Raw genomic sequence first — 20165 nt, 5'->3', positions numbered from 1 at the left:
CTCCACAACGTGTAGTAGTGCAAAGGGTGATGGGCCCAAGACCCTTGCATGCTTAGGATGTAGACCGACATGATGGCCTCTCTGTTGAACCTAGGTTGGACTACAGTGTGTCGATTAGCCAAGGCCGGGTATGATATGATGGTCTGCCCGGCCGGAGTTAATCGAGCGTGTTGGGTAAGTTTGTGTACCCCTGTAGGGAAGTTTAATCTATTCGAATAGCCGTGTCCATGGTAAAGGATGCTCAAAGTTGTATCCCGATCGATACAACTAGAACTGGATACTAGAGATGTGAAATGGATATGATGGCTCCAGGATTGCTTTCTCGTAGGGAGTCGAGAAAGGATCACTAGGCGTGGATGCTACAATATACTACTACTTTATATTATGCTAATCTACACTCTTCTACTTCTGCAAGATACTTCAAGGTCCTAGTCTTTGATAGGCTAGGCTTTACATCCTCTTCTGGCATTTCTGTAGTTCAGTTCAAAGATATAGCCCCATTCCTTTGATACTAATGCATACTTAGCATAGTTCTGATGTAAGTCTTGCGAGTACTTTGGATGAGTACTCACAGTTGCTTTGCTACCTCTTTCCCCCGTACATGATTGCTGTGATCAGATGATGGATCCCAGGAGTCAGATGCCACCACTAACGATGCTACTACTACTAACCCAAGGGTGCCTACTACTACGTGGAGGCCGCCGGCGACTAGGAGTAGTTAGGAGGCTCCCAAGCAGGAGGCCTCGCCTTTTCGATCGTTGTTGATGTTTGTGCTAGCCTTCTTAAGGCAGACTTGTTTAATTATGTCTGTACTCAGATATTGTTGCTTCCGCTGACTCTTATGTGTTTGACCTTATGTATTCGAGCCCTCGAGGCCCCTGGGTTGTAATATGAAGCTTGTATTATTTTAAGTTTGTGTCTAGAGTTGTGTTGTGATATCTTCCCGTGAGTCTCTAATCTTGATCGTGCACATTTGCGTGTATGATTAGTGCATGATTAAGTCGGGGCGTCTCAATAGAAAATTAAGTTTCTTTTCTTTTCTTTTGTTTGTTTCAATAAAGAGTGTTGAAGTTTAGTTTAGAGGAGGAGAATAAAAAAGTTTCTATCCACACTGTTTATTTTAAGAAGTTGCTATGTACTGTGCTTATGTCAAAAAGTCTGGAAATTTTACCTTTTTGACGTGTTAGAACTAACCTCTCGGTTATATGAAGAGAAGCCCCGGATAATTTCAATTTCAGGGCATTTAGAGGCTGAGATGACGCATGGTACGACCCACTAGGTCGTACCAGAGGTGGAGAGGCAAGCCAACAAAGTCAGAGGGATCGACGACTGAACTCACAAGGGTGAACATTCATACCCCAGGTCGTACCACGCTGATAATCCCCAAGTTCAACGAATCATTGTAGCACTTTCCAATGATGGAGGTGGTAAGTATGGAGTGTTGAACTCACAATGAGCTAAAGGTAAGATCAATATTTTCTTAGGTTCTATTTACCACTGACTGCGTACATCGAGTGTTTGCTTTATCTACAAACAAGAAATAAACTACATTGCGGGCATAAAGAGGTAGCTTTGCAAGATACTATAGAACTTAAACATAAAAATATGTGATGCCTAAGTAAAGACGCAATATATTACAATATAATACAAATAGCGAGTGTGGAATAGTGGTGGTATGGTGTGCAGAATTGTCCCTAGGCAATTAGCTAAGTTACTAAACCAATCAACATTGAAAGTTTATATGTGGGAGAGGTCTCTGCTAGCATGTCATCCCTTACTTGAAATTCTTGTACTTTTGATTGGAACTATTAGCAAGCATCCACAACTACTAATAAGTTCATTAAGGTAAACCAACCATAGCATTAAGATATGTTGGCCCCCCTTCCATCCCCTATATACCGATTTCTATGGTCTGGTGAGGTTTCTGTCGCTCCTTCACCCATAAGCATAGTCCTGTTAACATACAACTAACCCTATGATATGACCCACACATGCACTCAAATGGTGGGCACCAAAGGACGGTAACATAGCCATAAGCAACTCAAAACCATTCGTGGCAATTCACCAATTAATCCATAGGACAACAATAATCTACTCAAACACAATAGCCATGACACAAATTATTAATTATTGGATAATAATTTGTAGCACCAAAACACCATGTTCAAGCATCGGATTACAATGGGTTGCTGGAGAGTGGACCGCTAAAGGTGATGAAGATGTTGGTGACGGCGACTACGTTGATGAAGACGATCACCGCGCGAGAGGCTCCCCCCGGGAGAGAGAGGGAGAGAGCCCCCCCCCCCAGCTTCTTCCATGGACCCCCACTAGATGGGGAGGGGTTCTCCCCTCTGGTCCTTGGCCTCCATGGCGCCCGGAGGGGCGAGAGCCCCTCCGAGACTGGATCTCTTTACTCTTTGTTTCTCTGTTTTTCGGTCATGTTTTCTGTCGAGCACCGTTTCGTTTATAGCCAAATATATGTAACTTTGATTGAGCGGAATTTTGAGGGACATTTTCCCCTATAAATTAGCTTTGTTGCAGCGAAAGAAGGGCTCCATTCGATATCCAGAGCCCCCACACGGGCCCATGGTGCAGCTAGGGGGTGGCTACACCACCTGGCCGCATGGGGCCCTCGAGCACTGTCTTGCATTAATACCTTTGCCCAAAAATCACGTATATTCCAAAAAAAATCATATTAAATCGCCCGGGTATTTTGACCTTCCTAGATATGGATTTTCTATAAAACAATAAACATGTACAAAACAGGAACTGACACTCGGTAGTAGATTAATAGGTTAGTAAAAAAAATATAAATTGATGCCAAAAATATGTATAAGTGGTATAATAATAGCATGAAACAAACAAAAATATAGATACGTCGGAGATGTAGCACACACAAGGCCAAAACCACCAGAAGGGTCAATTTTCCATGATGACACATGGTACAAGTGCTCGTACCGCTACTCATACCAATCGCAGCAAGAACAACAAAAGGGTCAATTTTCTGAGACGGTGCACGGTATGAGCGCGAGCCCCCGCGCCACCGGTCGTACCAAGTATGCGCGGCAGCAATGAGTTATCCAGGACGTTTGACAACGGACGGTACGAGCACCGCCGCTTGTACCGCACGCCATCAATGCCATATCAGCCCGAGGAAGAGGTAAATCACCCCAAATCTTCCTCTATCTCTTTCTTCTTCCTCGAAACCCTTCTAAACCCTTTCCAGATTTTTCTCCCTACTCTTTTTCATTCCAAATCCTTCTACTTGAATGATCTATATGTTTCTCCTCCGAGCCCTAACTTATTTTTGACGAATCCGCGCTATGTGTGCTAGGCATTGCCATGTTTAGGTTTATGCATGTTCTTGATCCAATTATTTAGATGAGTATGATTTTGTTGATGTTTTTAGAGGAGTTTGATCTTATGTTTCATGTAGGTTCACTCATATATCAATCTACTAGACTAAAAATTATTTTGCTTAGATATTCATGAGGAAGTCGCCCGCATCGCTCATAGTGAAGCCGCCAATGCACCCTTTGAAGTTGCCTGTAGCCAACAAGTTTATTTTCCTATTTATCATAGATGAGAGTTCACCGAAGAGTATGGGGACAGAGGGCTTCCTGGAGGGCGTTTAAAGAGGAGGCGACGAGGAAGAGTGGGCACACCTCGCTGCCCCGCCTTGCCCGAGACTTGTCCCGGACACGCCGTGACGGCCCTGCCATTCTTATAAATCTCCCTGCACCAAATCTGCCATCGACGACCCTACACCCCTCACCCGAATGAGTCAACCCGCTATCCACGAACAACGTCCCCGCCGACAACGTCATCTCCGGTGCAGTTTTGGCAAGGCCACGCCGGGGACACTGTAGTCATCCGCGTCGGCCCCGACTCGACCTTGGGCAAACATGGAAAAATTAACCTTTTTGGGATTGATGAATATATAGATGCTCTAATGTTTTGTTTTGCTTCTGTTGAAGATTGTTTGGCCGACATCTCCAGGAGGATGTGGACTATTTCTGTTTGCTATCTCTCTCGTCCACCAGGTCCAGGTGCGACCAAACCTCTTGTTGGTCCTCTGCTTGCAAGAAAAGAAAGAAGCTCTGTCGCTTTGATCCGTGTCACGCCGAACATCTGACCTGCACCTCGGCAGCTGCATTTTCCGTGCACACCAAGAACCCTCCGCGCCGCGCTCCTCGCCGTCCGATCCCCGGGCCCGACGCCTCCCCGTCCTTGGATCGAGCAACCGACCACTCTTCCCCGCACACGGCACACGCGCCTCCCGAGCCAGCAGCGGCAACGCAGACACACATTGCAGGCGGCTCCGGCTCCGGCTCCTGCTCGCTCGGCCCCGTCCTGTAACTGCCCGCAATCTCGCCCCGACCCCCGCGCGCGGCGGCCCGGCGGTTAGGCAGACGGATGGACGCGCGCCGGGTCGGCGGCCGCATCGCGGCGGCGCGGAGGGCCCTCACGGGCGCGCTGCCCCTCCCCGTGCGGATCACCAACGGCCTCGCGATGGTCTCGCTCGTGCTCTCCTCCTGCGACCTGCTCCGCCTCTGCAGCGACCCGGGCCGGCCCCTCAGGTTCCCCCTCGGCGGCCGCGAGTTCGCCACCGTCGTCTGCCAGCTCGCCTCCGTCGTCTACCTCCTCAGCCTCTTCGCCGTGCCCTTCGCGCAGCCCGCCAGCGCCCGCCGCGAGGAGGGCCAGGACGGTTCCCGCCGCTCGCCGGCGGCCGTCGCGCCCGCGCCAATGCCTGACTGCCCGGACGACGGGGACGAGGAGATCGTCGCCGCGGTGGTGTCCGGGGAGCTCCCGTCGCACCGCCTGGAGTCGCGGCTTCGGGACTGCCGCCGCGCGGCCAGGCTGAGGCGGGAGGCGCTGCGGCGGATGACTGGGCGGGGCGTGGAGGGGCTCCCCTTCGAGGGGATGGACTATGAGGCCATTCTGGGGCAATGCTGCGAGATGCCTGTCGGGTATGTGCAGCTGCCGGTCGGGGTCGCCGGCCCGCTGCTCCTGGATGGGCGCGACTACCATGTTCCCATGGCCACCACCGAGGGATGCCTCGTTGCCAGCGTTAACCGCGGCTGCAGGGCCATTGCAGCGTCCGGGGGTGCCTTCAGCGTGCTGCTCCGTGACGCCATGTCCCGTGCGCCCGCCGTCAAGTTGCCTAGCGCCAAGCGGGCAGCGGAGCTCAAGATGTTTCTTGAGGCGCCTGCCAATTTTGAGGAGCTGGCTGCTGTCTTCAATAAGTAGGCCTCTCACTCTCTGATGATCTAGTATAGTGTGAGTGATGATTGAAAAATGCCTTCTTTTGCTGCCATGTGATGTTTTCAGTATTGGTGTGATGCTCATAGCTAGAAGTAGCACTGCATGTGTTTTTCAATCAGTTGATTGCACACCAAAGCAAGTCCCTTTCTCATTTTGTTGATGAGGGGGTAGAGGCTACAGGTATTATTGCCATATTGCACATGCACTCTGTTAAGGCAACTACAACGTCTTTAACCACATATTGAGGCATCAGTAGAATTATATTGCCTGATTCATCTGATTGCTACTAGCTAACTACGATAAATTAATGCCAGTTTATACCTTTTCTGCATTATTTGACCATGAATTGTCATTTTGCGTTTCTTCAAACCTCGGGGAGCGGGGACAAAGTGTCGCTTTGCGTTTCCTCAAACCTCGGGGAACGGCGACAAAGTGTCGCTTTGTGTTTCCTCAAACCGCCTTGTGTTTCCTCAAACCTTGGGGAATGGCGACAAAGTGTCGCTTTGTGTTTCCTCAAACCTCGGGAACAGCGACAAAGTGTCGCTGTCTCCTCAAATGTGTGTTGGTTTTCGCTTCTCGAACTTTAGAGCATTTGAAATTGATGTCATCTTGTGCACTTTAAACCGTTAGCGAGTGCTGGCGTATCCTCTTTCAGAGGTTCAGGATGCACATCACATATGTTCTGTCGGTTTATGGCGTTTAGACTCAGCTTGTTACTTGCTATTTGTAATGTTTTGTTGTTGGCCTAGTTATTGTACCTATGTGTCAGTCTATACTGTGTAGATGGTTAGGCAGTTATTGTTTCCCTTTTTCTGAACATAGAGGGACTTTTGGTCCATGTGTAGAAGTTTTTAATATTGTCATTTTTAGTACTCTTTATAATTGGGGTATTGTTCGTTCACACCATTTCATAATTGTGGCATTCTTTACGTCATTATTTTCTGTTCTTTCAATGTCTAGAGAAATCATGGAAACATGTGTTGCCATCGGCAGATGTTAGCTTAGGTCATTCCTTAGCAGTTTTTGCATTGGTTAACTTCCATGGGTACTTTAGAGTTGGTAATAAGTTTAACAAATGCCATCTTTGTTAGCTTGTGCTTTAGCATTTGATTCTTGGTGCATCGTATACTGTCAAATTACTCAGAGTTTAGATACACGGTCTGTTGTTAGTACCAGACAGATGACACTTTTGTTCTATGCGATGTTTGCTGCTTTGGTGCTAATGTTTAAACACGATTGCATTTTTTCAAACAGCTTTTACTCCATGTGTGATTTATTTCACCAGTACCCCAGTCTGTTATCCTCTTATTTATTACTCCCTCCGTTCGGAATTACTTGTCGCAGAAATGGATGTATCTAGATGTATTTTAATTCTAGATACATCCATATCCGAGACAAGTAATTCCGAACGGAGGGAGTATATTCCATGGCTCACATTTAGTTCTGTATGAAGTACTCCCTCCGTCCGAAAAGGTTTGTCCCAAACTTGTCCCTCAAATGGATGTATCTGGCTCTAACTTGGTGCTAGATACATCCATTTGAGGGACAAGCTTTTTCGGACGGAGGGAGTATATGTATACTGTATAAGTACTTCTACCACTAGATAATTTACTCGCTTGCTTGATTCACTGTGTACTATGCATCCTTTCTTAACTAAATTAATTAATACAGTTAATGTAAGGGTAAACCTCTGTAGCAATTGTAACAACCAAGTTGTTTGCATTGTCTGGTATCCACAGATCAAGCAGATTTGGTAGGCTACAAGGTATTCAGTGTGCACTAGCTGGAAGAAACCTTTACATGAGGTTTACCTGTAGTACTGGAGATGCTATGGGGATGAATATGGTGTCGAAAGGTGTCGAAAATGTCTTGGGCTACCTGCGGAACAACTTCCCCGACATGGATGTCATCAGCATATCTGGTTTCAACTCTTTCCTTGCAAACTGTGACTTGCATTCTTTTTCTAAAAACGAATACATCCTTTTAGCAGATATCTAATGCATTGCTGTGCTGATCAAAGCAAACAATAGATCTGCTAGTTTTCTGTTGACCCGGAGCAAACTTACCGTAGTCCTTCTATGAAAAAAAAACTTATCGTGGTCCTATTTATGATATATGTTGTAGTGGACCAATTCAGCACTTGCCTTGGATGTATAGTAGTACCCAATATCACCATTGTTCTTTGTCCAGCATTTGAAAAATGATTTAATTTTGTGCTTATATCAGGTAACTACTGTTCAGACAAGAAGGCTACTGCTGTAAATTGGATAGAAGGTCGCGGGAAATCTGTTGTTTGTGAGGCTACAATTAAAGGAAGAGTTGTGCAGAGTGTTCTGAAGACCACTGTAGAAAAACTTGTCGAGCTTAACATTATCAAAAACCTTGCTGGGTCAGCTGTAGCTGGAGCTCTTGGAGGTTTCAATGCTCATGCAAGCAATATTGTAACTGCACTATTCATTGCTACTGGCCAGGATCCTGCGCAAAATGTTGAAAGCTCACAGTGCATCACCATGTTGGAGGCAGTGAATGAGGGAAAAGATCTCCACATCTCTGTGACCATGCCGTCCATCGAGGTGATCCCATTTTCCTTTCTATTCTTGGTAGCTGGAATCAAGTTCCATCTCTATTTAGATTGTAGCGCAGTCTGTAATCGCCAGGCTTCAGTGATTAAAATTATTAGCCAAGAAGTCTTTGCTGAATCATTTGTTTTCGTGTTATGCTTTATGATTCGCAACTCGATCGATCCTTCATTTCTACTGTTCTTCTCATATTAATATGTCCATTATAATCACTTTAGTTTGTATTTCTCAGGTTGGTACAATTGGCGGGGGCACCTCCCTCACCTCACAGGCCGCGTGTTTAAACCTGCTTGGTGTGAAGGGCCCAAATCATGGCTCGCCGGGCGCGAATGCTAGACTTTTGGCTACCATTGTAGCGGGCAGTGTGCTTGCTGGCGAGCTCTCTCTCCTCGCTGCTCTAGCCGCTGGTCAGCTTGTGAAGAGCCACATGAAGTACAATCGATCGAGTAAAGATGTTGCCAATTCTGCTTCATGAGTAGCCCCCTAGGATCCATCTAGTGCTTACCGTGTTGAGACAGGAGCAGAGTAGTGAGACTTGCCTGTACATACTGCTGATTAAGCGAGCGAGTCTTGTTTAGGTTCCCTTCGGATCGCAGGCATCAGAAACCAGATGCGACCTGTATTTGCGAGCATAATTTGTGAAGGAGAAAACACCTGACCTATCGTGCAGTTTCTGATTGTAACTTTTGTTTGTGTAGCCCTGCAGATGTTTATGTTTTCTTGTGTAACCATTTAGACATGTTTTTTCTTCAGTTGTTTGAGATAGCAGCAGATCAGAATATCAGATTAGCTTGTGATTGATGTTACTGTTCTCTCTATGCAGTATGCTAGATTTTAAATTTTGTCTGCGGCATGAAAGTCCAGTGTTTTTTTTTTCTGGAGGAAAGGAGCTTCACGGCCCCATTTCCATTATACTGAAATACTTCCTCCGTCCGTAATAAGTTGCCGCTCAAGCGGATGTATCTAGCACTGAAACGGAGAGAGTATCGGTCAAAAAACATTCTACATCTTTTTTGTTTTTTCCGAATAAAAGCACCCTACATCCACAAGGTGCTAACCAGCCAAGCTGAGTGTAAAATCTTTTCATAAGCAGCAAAATAACTTGCAAAAGCTAACCTCAGGCCAACGCAAGAAAGCAACTCTTACACAGCGAGAGACTAGCGCATACTACAGCCAGGAACAGTAAAACTGACAGCTCAAAATAAAAAGGAACGGTATAACTAAACTAGCAGAATTCAGGAACAGTAAATCGAAAATAGAATTAGGACTTATAACATTTCATACCCACTACACTCCAGAGAAATTTAGCCAGAGGATAGAAGAAGAAAAGGGGATCAATGCTTTCTTCCATACAACATAACCCACAATTACCTGATCCTCCCATCCTCTTTTCTTAAGATTGTCTTTAGAAGGGCGCTATTCTCAACAACTAGCAAAGAGAAATCTTTGATTTTTAGATGCATTTTCATCCTCCAAATATCGTTACAAGGAAATTGAGCCTGCCTATACAATCAAATAAGCATAGAGAGATTTCACAGCGAAAACATTTCTCTTGGTTAAAATCCATACAACCTTGTCTGGTTCATTGTTTAGAGTCACCTGACCACATAAATCTGAAAACTTATTCCACATATCCAACGTGTCAGAATGCAAGTATCTTCTGAACATTATGCAATGAAAATCATGCCTAAAAACTTCGGTGGCATTAACATGTTGACTAAAGATCAAGTTGTAAAGTCTAGGAAAAAGCACATTCGCAAAAAAACAGTCTAGGAAAAAGCAGACATGGAGGTTGATCTGTGACATCCTCCCAAAATCTTTACTACCCAGGGCAGAGACGGGATTGGCCAAGGCCCTGGACCTGCTTCATTGTATAACGTAGATACAAGAAGTTGTACAATCCCAGGAGAGCTATATCGCGCTTATAGCGTGTATAACTCTTGTCTCGCCTGAAGAGTCCACGGGTATGGGCCGGCCAGATTGTATTTTCTTTCTTTCCTGTTAAATACATGTTTAACTTTTTGGTACATTTATATTTTTCTATGTCTTCTTTTTCTACTAATTACCGTGGAATTAAGCTGATGAGCCATACAATGAAGCTATGGGAGAGAGTCATTGAGCACCGCTTAAGAAGAATGACAAGCATGACCAAAAATCAGTTTGGTTTCATGCCTGGGAGGTCGACCATGGAAGCCATTTTCTTGGTACGACAACTTATGGAGAGATATAGGGAGCAAAAGAAGGACTTGCATATGGTGTTCATTGACTTGGAGAAGGCCTATGATAAGATACCGCGGAATGTCATGTGGTGGGCCTTGGAGAAACACAAAGTCCCAGCAAAGTACATTACCCTCATCAAGGACATGTACGATAATGTTGTGACAAGTGTTCGAACAAGTGATGTCGACACCGATGACTTCCCGATTAAGATAGGACTGCATCAGGGGTCAGCTTTGAGCCCTTATCTTTTTGCATTGGTGATGGATGAGGTCACAAGGGATATACATCCCATGGTGTATGCTCTTTGCGGATGATGTGGTGCTAGTTGACGATAGTCGGACGGGGGTAAATAGGAAGTTAGAGTTATGGAGACAAACCTTGGAATCGAAAAGGTTTAGGCTTAGTAGAACTAAAACCGAGTACATGATGTGCGGTTTCAGTACTACTAGGTGTGAGGAGGAGGAGGTTAGCCTTGATGGTCAGGTGGTACCTCGGAAGGACATCTTTCGGTATTTGGGGTCAATGTTGCAGGAGGATGGGGGTATTGATGAAGATGTGAACCATCGAATCAAAGCCGGATGGATGAAGTGGCGCCAAGCTTCTGGCATTCTCTGTGACAAGAGAGTGCCACAAAAGCTAAAAGGCAAGTTCTACAGGACGGCAGTTTGACCCGCAATGTTGTATGGCGCGGAGTGTTGGCCGACTAAAAGGCGACATGTTCAACAGTTAGGTGTGGCGGAGATGCGTATGTTGAGATAGATGTGTGGCCACACGAGTAAGGATCGAGTCCGGAATGATGATATACGAGATAGAGTTGGGGTAGCACCAATTGAGGAGAAGCTTGTCCAACATCGTCTGAGATGGTTTGAGCATATTCAGCGCAGGCCTCCAGAAGCTCCAATGCATAGCGGACGGCTAAAGCGTGCGGAGAATGTCAAGAGAGGGCGGGGTAGACCGAATTTGACATGGGAGGAGTCCGTTAAGAGAGACCTGAAGGATTGGAGTTCACCAAAAAGCTAGCTCTGGACAGGGGTGCGTGGAAGCTTGCTATCCATGTGCCAGAGCCATGAGTTAGTTGCGAGATCTTATGGGTTTCACCTCTAGCCTACCCCAACTTGTTTGGGACTAAAGGCTTTGTTGTTGTTGTTGTTGTTGTTGTTGTTGTTGTTGTTGTTGTTGTTGTTGTTGTTGTTGTTCTTTTTTCCATACATATTGTACATTTTTGGTATATAGCTAAAAAAATTCCAATACAAGTTTAACATTTTCCAAATATAGGATTAACTTTTTTGGATACATGGTCAACATTTTTTCATACACATTTTTAACAATTTTCAAATGGTTGATTAAGATTTTTCAAATACAAGATTAACATTTTTTAATACAAGGTCAACATTTTTTCATACGCATTTACATTTCAAATGCTTGATTAACAATTTTTGAATACATGGTCAACATTTTTCAAAAGCTTGATTAATATTTATCAAATACAAGATTAACGCATTTTTTTCCAAATGCTTGATTAAATTTTTTAAAATACATGATAAAATTTTTCATGCACACTTTTTGTATATAAGAGAAACATTTTCTCTATACAGATTTTTTTTTCAATTTTTTTACATAAAGTGTTTTATAATATATTACGCAGAATATTGGAAAATATAAACAAAGTAAAAAAGAGGAAAAAACTAATAATACAAAAACAAGGTCACGGCCTCCCACGCACCTCGACCGGCCCGTCTCACTAATTCCTTCGGGCTAGTCTTCATCGAAATCTATTTAATGAGTACTCATTTCAAAGATCACTCACATTGTCGCAACCTGAAAGTTTTTCCTTTTATTATACATCTGTTTATTTTAAACGTTTTACCTTTTAAACCGTGCATCCAAATCTCGAACTGTTTTCACCATTGGGTTCCTCGCATCGAGATTTTTTAAATTAGTTTCCATATTGATAGATTTTGACGAAAAAAAAATTCACAAAATAACCACACAAAAAAACCGAACCAAGAGCACTTTTTCCCCTTTTCGAATGAGGCACGGCTGTGCCTGTCGTGAAAGGACAAACGTGCCTCTCGCAGAAGCAAAACCGCGCCTCTCGTGAAAGGAAAAAAATAAAAAACACATTTTTTCGTTTCCGAGAGGCCGGACGTGCCAACCGTCCCTCTCGCGGAAGAAAAAACACAGAAAACGCGTTTTTCTGTTTCCGAGAGGCACGGCGGTGCCTCTCATGAAAGTAAAAAAAACATAAAACACGTTTCTTTTCGTTTCAGAGAGGCGTGGTCATGCCTGTCGCGAAAGCACAACCGTGCCTCGCGCGAAAGCAAAGCCATGCCTCTGGCAGAAGGGGAAACCACAAAATGCGTTTTCTTTTGTTTCCGAGAGGCATGCCTCTCGCGGAAGAAAAAAACATGTTTTTTCACGTAATTTTTTTAAATAAAAATGTACCAAAAACTAAGAAAGACCGATAAAAAACAAAAACAAACAGGAAAAAGACCGTTTAAAAGGCCAAAACGTGCGGAAAAATTTAAAATAAAAAACTAGAGGAAACGCCCAAAACACGACGCATGGCGGCGGCTGTGAGCACATTAAATGACGCGCTCTCAGCCCACCCTCAAATAAACGATGGAAGGCTTCCGAAGAAGGGCTCACCAACTAGTTGCTCTTGTCTTCCCTTGGTCTCGCTAGGAGCGAGGCATAGCAGCGCCACTATCGGAAGCCTGTGCATGCCGCATGGGCGCGCCTATATACTGGCTGCTGCGACGCCAAGGAACGGCTCGCCTTCAGGGAGCCGGAACTAGGCCGGCCCAGTAACAAGCTGACGCGCCATGCTGATGTCATGATGATACCATGCATGTTTGTCCATATTTTTTTCATAATATTTTTAGATCTTTTTTCACGTATGTTTATATTTCAAAAATAAAAATAATGAATATTATAAAAAATACTTTACATAAATTTTGAACAATGTTAATCTTGCACTTAAAAAAATGCCGAAGCATGTATAAAAAATGTTTATGTTGTATACAAAAATGTATAAATGTGAATGTAAAAAGTAGAAAATGTTAATCCTCTATATGAAAAATGTTAATCATATACACGAAAATATTTTGATCATTATAGAATATCACACGTTTGAAAAGAAATGTAAGTGACAATTAAAATTGTTGACACAAATGTAATAAAATGTTCAGTCAGACAGTAAAAATATTTTGTACATGCAAAAAATGTGTAGTTATATTTACAAAAATATTCACATGTTTCTGAAATGTGTTCGTGACATTTCAAAAGATGTTTCTTCAATGTACAAAGATGTTGCCTATTTCCAACATACATTTTTATTAATAAAAAAATTAAACCTGTATCTGAAAAAAATGTGTTACAGGTATTTGAAAACAAACCAAAACATGTTTTTTTGTAAAAAAAACATTGGACATGTATAAAACCAGTAAATTAAATGTATATGAGACATTTAGAATGTGTATGAAAATATATATACATGTACTCAAAATACAAACTGAATAAAAACCGACAAAAAAACCCGAAGAAACGAACAAAGAAACAAAGAAACAAAGAAAACCAAAGCATAAAGAAGAAAAAAAGAAAAACTAAAAAACGTTAAAAAATCAAAGAAAACTGAGGTATAAAAGAAGAAGGAAGAAAAAAAGGTAAAAAAGTAACGAAAACAACAAAGAAACAGGACCGAATTAGGACGAGCGTGCAACGAACGACAATAGATAAATCGGCCGGCTAGCTAGGCGCCGCCCTTAGGTGGCATATTTAGAGCACATGTGAAGACCTAGTGTTTGCGCACCGCCATCACTAGCGGGCTGGCATATTTAGTGCGGTAGTCGCTGCCACACGTTGTGGTCTCTAGATTCGGTTGGTCTGGTTTTTATAGTGTTTTTTCAGTTTCTTTGGTTTTCTCTTTAATTTTAAATTATTTTTCACGGTTATTTTTTATTCATTTTACATTGGTTTTTTTGTTTTCTCATTGATATTTTCAGTTTTCCATTTTTCTGCCTTAATTTTTTTTGCTTATTTTTGGGTTTTCTTCTCTTTCGTTTTGTTTCATTGTTGGTTTTTATCTGTTTTTTCTAACACATGTCTATGTTTAGAGCACATGTGAAATATTTTTCTTGATACACATTGGACATTGTTCAAATACATGATGTAGATTTTCATTTAATAAATGTTTTTGAATACACGGTAATGTTTTCCAAAATCACATTGTACATTTTTTTAATGGCAATAAAAAATTTCCTTAAACTACAGAAATATTTGTATACATTGTCTACACATTTTTGAAATTTTCACGGATTTTTTCATAAAACTCATTATTATTTCAGTAAATGACAGATTTTTTTAATGAAAAACATATATTAACCTACGCAATAAATTATATTGTGTATAACATTTTTTTTAAATCTCATGAACATTTTTGGAAACACAAGAATAGTTCCGTAAAATGCCACTTATATTTTTTAAAAGTATAATTTTTAACACTACACAAACAGTTTTTATTACATTTGAATACTTATTTTTCAAAACTTTTGTATACATGTTTTTAAAAGCAGGAATGTTTTTCATTGTCACGAACATCTTTTTTAAGGTTATCAACTTATGTTAAACCAGGCTAACAAATTTTTATACTATGTTAACATTTTTTTTCATAAGTTATTTAAGTTTTTGTAATATATGCATTAAAAATATATAAAAAAAATCAAGTGACATCAGCATGATGTACATGTCCTACTGGTCCGGACCACCAGCGGCACCCTGTAGGTGAGGCAAGCTTTTGCCTCGCAACACACGGTGAAGGAAATATGCCCTATAGGCAATAATAAAGTTGTTATTTATATTTCCTTATATCATGATAAATATTTATTATTCATGCTAGAATTGTATTAACCGGAAACTTAGTACATGTGTGAATACATAGACAAACCGAGTGTCACTAGTATGCCTCTACTTGACTAGCTCGTTAATCAAAGATGGTTAAGTTTCCTAGCCATGGACAAAGAGTTGTCATTTGATGAACGAGATCACATCATTAGAGAATGATGTGATTGACTTGACCCATCCGTTAGCTTAGCACGATGATCGTTTAGTTTACTGCTATTACTTTCTCCATAACTTATACATGTTCCTATGACTATGAGATTATGCAACTTCCGAATACCGAAGGAACACTTAGTGTGCTATCAAACGTCACAACGTAACTGGGTGACTATAAAGATGCTCTAGAGGTGTCTTTGATGGTGTTTGTTGAGTTGGCATAGATCAAGATTGGGATTTGTCACTCCGTGTATCGGAGAGGCATCTCTGGGCCCTCTCGGTAATGCACATCACTATAAGCCTTGCAAGCAATGTAACTAATGAGTTAGTTACGGGATGTAGCATTACAGAACGAGTAAAGAGACTTGCCGGTAACGAGATTGAACTAGGTATGATGATACCGACGATTGAATCTCGGGCAAGTAACATACCGATGCCAAAGGGAACAACGTATGTTGTTATGCGGTTTGACTGATAAAGATCTTCGTAGAATATGTAGGAACCAATATGAGCATCCAGGTTCCGCTATTGGTTATTGACCGAAGATGAGTCTCGGTCATGTCTACATAGTTCTCGAACCCGCAGGGTCTGCACGCTTAACGTTCGGTGACGATCGATATTATGAGTTTATGTGTTTTGATGTACCAAAGGTAGTTCGGAGTCCCGGATGTGACCACGGACATGACGAGGAGTCTCGAAATGGTCGAGACATAAAGATTGATATATTGGACGGCTATATTCGGACACCGGAAGTGTTCCGGATGGTTTCGGATAAAACCAGAGCGCAGGAGGGTTACCGGAACCCCCCGGGGAACTAATGGGCCTAGATGGGCCTTAGTGGAGAGAGAGAGGGGCTGCCAGGGCAGGCCGCGCGCACCCTCCCCCTTGAGTCCGAATTGGACTAGGAGGGGGACGGCGCCCCCCGTTTTCCTTCCTCTCTCCCACTCCTTTCTCCCCCCTCCTAGTAGGACAAGGAAATGAGGAATCCTACTCCTACTAGGAGGAGGATTCCTCCCCTCCTTGGCATGCCATAGGGCCGGCCGGCCTCCCCTGATGAAGCTATGTACCTAGGGTAGGGTCATGGACCTATCCCAACTGCCCTACCCAAGGACGTTTCTAGAAGAAACTACCTTTCAATCGACTTGGAGGTGTTCCACTCGACAGACTCGAAGATACTCGACCAAGAAAAGCAATCACTCGACCAAGCGCCAACCCACTCGACGGCCAGGAGACCTAAAGTCACTCCGCTCGCTAACGGTCGGTTATTAAGTAGCTTTTATGGTCATCAATGCACTTTATTAGGGATGTTACCAGTAACGCCCGACCTTAATGTATTTAAAACCCTGCACAACTGAGGGCCGGAGGGGTCTGGCGAACTCTATATAAGCCACCCCCCTCCTCAGTGTAAAGGGTTTGCACCCCTGTAATTCATACACACATAATCCAGTCGACCGCCTCCGGGCTCCGAGACGTAGGGCTGTTACTTCCTCCGAGAAGGGCCTGAACTCGTAAACCTCGTGTGCTTACAACTTCTCCATAGCTAAGATCTTGCCTCTCCATACTTACCTCTCTACATTACTGTCAGACTTAGAACCATGACAGTTGGCGCCCACCTTGGGGCAGGTGTTTTAGCGATTTGTTGGAGGAGTTGCGATCTTTTCCGACCCGAATCATCATGGTTTCTGGCGGAATTTTGGTGGAGGGCCGCGAGATCCGCCTCGGCGCGCTCACGTTCATCGCTGACGACTCCGCTTGGCTCCAGGAGGCTCCGCTCGACATGGACGCGCTCCCTGTCCGCGGGGCGACGCACTTTCGCGCGTGCGTCCGCGACGTCCTCTTGCGGCAACCGTCGACCCACTATCGGTCGGCTCCTGTGCTGTCCTCCCTCCTGTTTCCCGCCGGCGCAAGCGCTCCGGTCGGTCGAGACTTCAGCGGTGGGTGAGACACGCAGTGGCATGCCAGTCGGCCACCCCTCAAGTCGCGGCGATCGAGCCCAACGAATCCCTCTACGGCCTGTTCGATCTGTCGACTGGCTCTGCAGAGACCGCATCCGAGTGCGACAGCAGTGATCTAGCGGCGGAGGTTCTGATGGTCGATGGACCGCCCAGTCCTCCCGGTTTTCCCCGTGCCGATGGAGGCGCAGGTGGAGGCGACCCGTCACGTCCCCACGAGGAATATCTCCCCGAGCCTCTCACATCGCTGCAGAGAGAAGAACTTCATCGCCGGAACATGGATGCACTGCACACTCCTATCGTTGGAGAAACCCCCGAGGCTCGTGCCTTGGAGGACGCGCGTCTGGCAAACTTGGCCGAGCGCACTCGACTGTAGAACCTCCAGCGAGCACTCGACGAGCGTGCGCGACAACGGGTTCCCGAATCCAGTCGACGTCAGCTCTTTCCGACCCCGCAGGTATATCGAACTCCGATTCAGAATTTAGCAGCTGCAGCCCGTATAGCAGAGTCGATTCAGCCTTCCCAGTCGGAGGCTGGCAGAGGCTTGTTGCAGATCAGAGTGTTACTCCGGGCAGCAGGAGACCAGAATTCCGTTGTTTCTCAGTCGCGGAACAGGATTCATAGCAGATCCGTTGCTGCAGACACAGTCCAGTCGGCTCATAGCCCAAGATCGCCCCCGAGGCGTGAGGGACGTGGGGACCGGCATAATCAGTACGGGAACCGTGAGCAATATGATCACCGATTCGATCGTGACGATCGACGTCGAGTGCCCACCCCTCCCCCGAGGAGCGGGTCGTATGCGCCTCGACAGCAGGATGACAGGCGCCCTCATAGTGTTGGGCGAAGGATTCTAGTCGACCCCAGGGAGCCAGGCTTTGATGCGAGATCCATTCTCGTTCAAAGTTTGGCCGACAGGAACAGAGCTCACCGAGAAGGTCACGACAGAGATGCACCTACCAGCAGCAGAGTACATGTTTCGGGGCCGGAGTGCTTTAGTAGAGCCATCAGGGCCGCTGTGATTCCTCCCAAGTTCAGGTTGGCGACTGGAGTCAGTAAGTTCACTGGTGAGTCCAAGCCCGATACTTGGCTTGAAGACTACCGAGTGGCCGTCCAGATTGGCGGCGACAATGACGAAGTGGCCATGAAGCACCTGCCTCTCATGTTGGAGGGCTCGGCCAGAGCGTGGCTGAACCAGTTAGCACCCAACAATATTTACACTTGGGAAGATCTCGCCCGAGTGTTTGTCACCACATTTGAAGGAACATGCAAGCGATCGGCAGGGCTGACGGAACTACGGTCTTGCGTGCAGAAGCCGAATGAAAATTTAAGGGATTACATCCAGAGATGGATCACGTTACATCACATAGTAGAGAATGTGCCTGACCACCAAGCAGTCTGTGCCTTCAAAGAAGGCGTCAAGTATAGAGAACTGAATCTGAATTTCGGTCGAACCGGAGATATGTCTTTGAATCGGATGATGGAGATTGCCACCAAGTACGCTAATGGTGAAGATGAGGATCAACTCAGGAGTGGCAAGCTCAAGCCAGTCGCTCAAGAAACTGGAGGAAATTCCAATCGGAAACAGAAGTAGAAAGCCGAGCCAGCTGCTCCTGGGGAAGCCTTGGCTATAACTCAAGGAAAGTTTAAGGGGAAACCCAAAGGACCTTGGAACCCCAAGAAAGTTAAAGACCAGGACGGAAATGATGTGTTGGATTTGCCATGTCACATCCACACCAAGAAAGATGAAGAGGGTAATTTCATTTACCCGAACCATACCACTCGACAGTGTAGACTCTTGATCCAGCAGTTCCAGGGCAAGCAACTCAAAGATAAGGAAAAGGAGTCGGACAAAGTTGAGGACAAGGAAGATAGTGACGATGGATACCCCCAGGTCAATTCCACCCTGATGATTTTTGCTGATGTTGAAAGCAAAAGTCGACTGAAAGTTATCAACCAAGAGGTGAATATGGTTGCTCCGGCGACACCCAGTTATCTGAAGTGGTCTCAGACTGCCATCACATTCGACCGGTCAGATCACCCAACGCACATTGCCACCCCCGGGAGGCAAGCTTTGGTGGTCGACCCAGTTGTTGAAGGCACTCGACTGACCAAAGTCTTGATGGATGGTGGCAGTGGTTTGAACATACTATATGCTGAGACGTTGAAAGGGATGGGCATTCCGATGTCCAGACTCAGTACCAGCAACATGAGTTTCCATGGGGTCATTCCTGGGAAGAAGGCTGAATCACTCGGCCAGATTACTCTTGATGTGGTTTTCGGTGATTCCAAGAATTACCGCAAAAAAGTTGACGTTTGAAGTTGTAGACTTCCAGAGTGCCTATCATGCTATTTTGGGCAGGCCGGCCTATGCACGCTTCATGGCCCAACCATGTTATGTGTATCTCAAATTGAAGATGCCTGGCCCCAAAGGTGTGATCACTGTTACGGGCAATCGGAAGAAAGCAGAAGAATGTTTTCAGAAAGGTTCAAAGATCGCTGATGCTCAGATGGCAGTGGTGGAGCTGCAGGAATACCAGAAGACTGCAGACCCGAGTGATTTGTTGCGAGCCAAGAAGCCCGCTACAGAATCAGCTTTTCAGTCGTCTGGCGAAACGAAGACAGCTCACATTCACCCGACCGATCCCAGCGCTGCTCCAACTCATATCTCAACAACGCTCGACTCCAAATAGGAAGAAGCGCTCATCCAGTTCCTCCGTGAGAACTGAGACATTTTCGCATGGAAGCCTTCTGACATGCCGGGTGTTCCCAGGGAGCTGGCTGAGCACCGCCTAAGAGTCGACTCAAAAGTAAAACCTGTCAAAGAGCATCTCCGACAGTCCGCCGTCCAGAAGAGAAAGGCTATTGGCGAGGAGGTGGCTCGGCTCTTAGCAGTAGAGTTCAACCGAGAAATCTACCACTCCGAGTGGCTCACCAACATTGTCATGGTCCCCAAGAAGGACAAGTCACTTCGCATGTGCATTGACTTTAAACATATCAATCGGGCCTGCCCAAAAGATCATTTTCCTCTCCCCCGCATTGACCAGATAGTCGACTCGACTGCGGGGTGTGAGCGACTGTCTTTTTTAGACGCCTA

The 20165-nt window shown here is 45.0% G+C and overlaps 1 protein-coding gene across 1 annotated transcript; it reads left to right on the top strand.

Moving 5' to 3' along the window:
• The first annotated feature begins 3995 nt into the window (after nucleotides 1–3995).
• On the top strand, nucleotides 3996–8682 carry LOC119317635 (3-hydroxy-3-methylglutaryl-coenzyme A reductase 1-like). The gene is made up of 4 exons (XM_037592118.1): nucleotides 3996–5246; nucleotides 7005–7186; nucleotides 7492–7838; nucleotides 8077–8682. Exons 1-4 carry the CDS (start codon nucleotides 4417–4419, stop codon nucleotides 8317–8319), a joined length of 1602 nt encoding a protein of 533 aa, XP_037448015.1. The 5' UTR covers nucleotides 3996–4416; the 3' UTR covers nucleotides 8320–8682.
• The last annotated feature ends 11483 nt before the right edge of the window (nucleotides 8683–20165 follow it).

This window comes from Triticum dicoccoides, chromosome 6A (genome assembly GCF_002162155.2).
Source record: "Triticum dicoccoides isolate Atlit2015 ecotype Zavitan chromosome 6A, WEW_v2.0, whole genome shotgun sequence".
NCBI classification, from domain to species: Eukaryota; Viridiplantae; Streptophyta; class Magnoliopsida; order Poales; family Poaceae; genus Triticum; species Triticum dicoccoides.
Note: the sequence above shows the minus strand (reverse complement) of the source record. Positions and strands in the feature narration are given on the sequence as shown.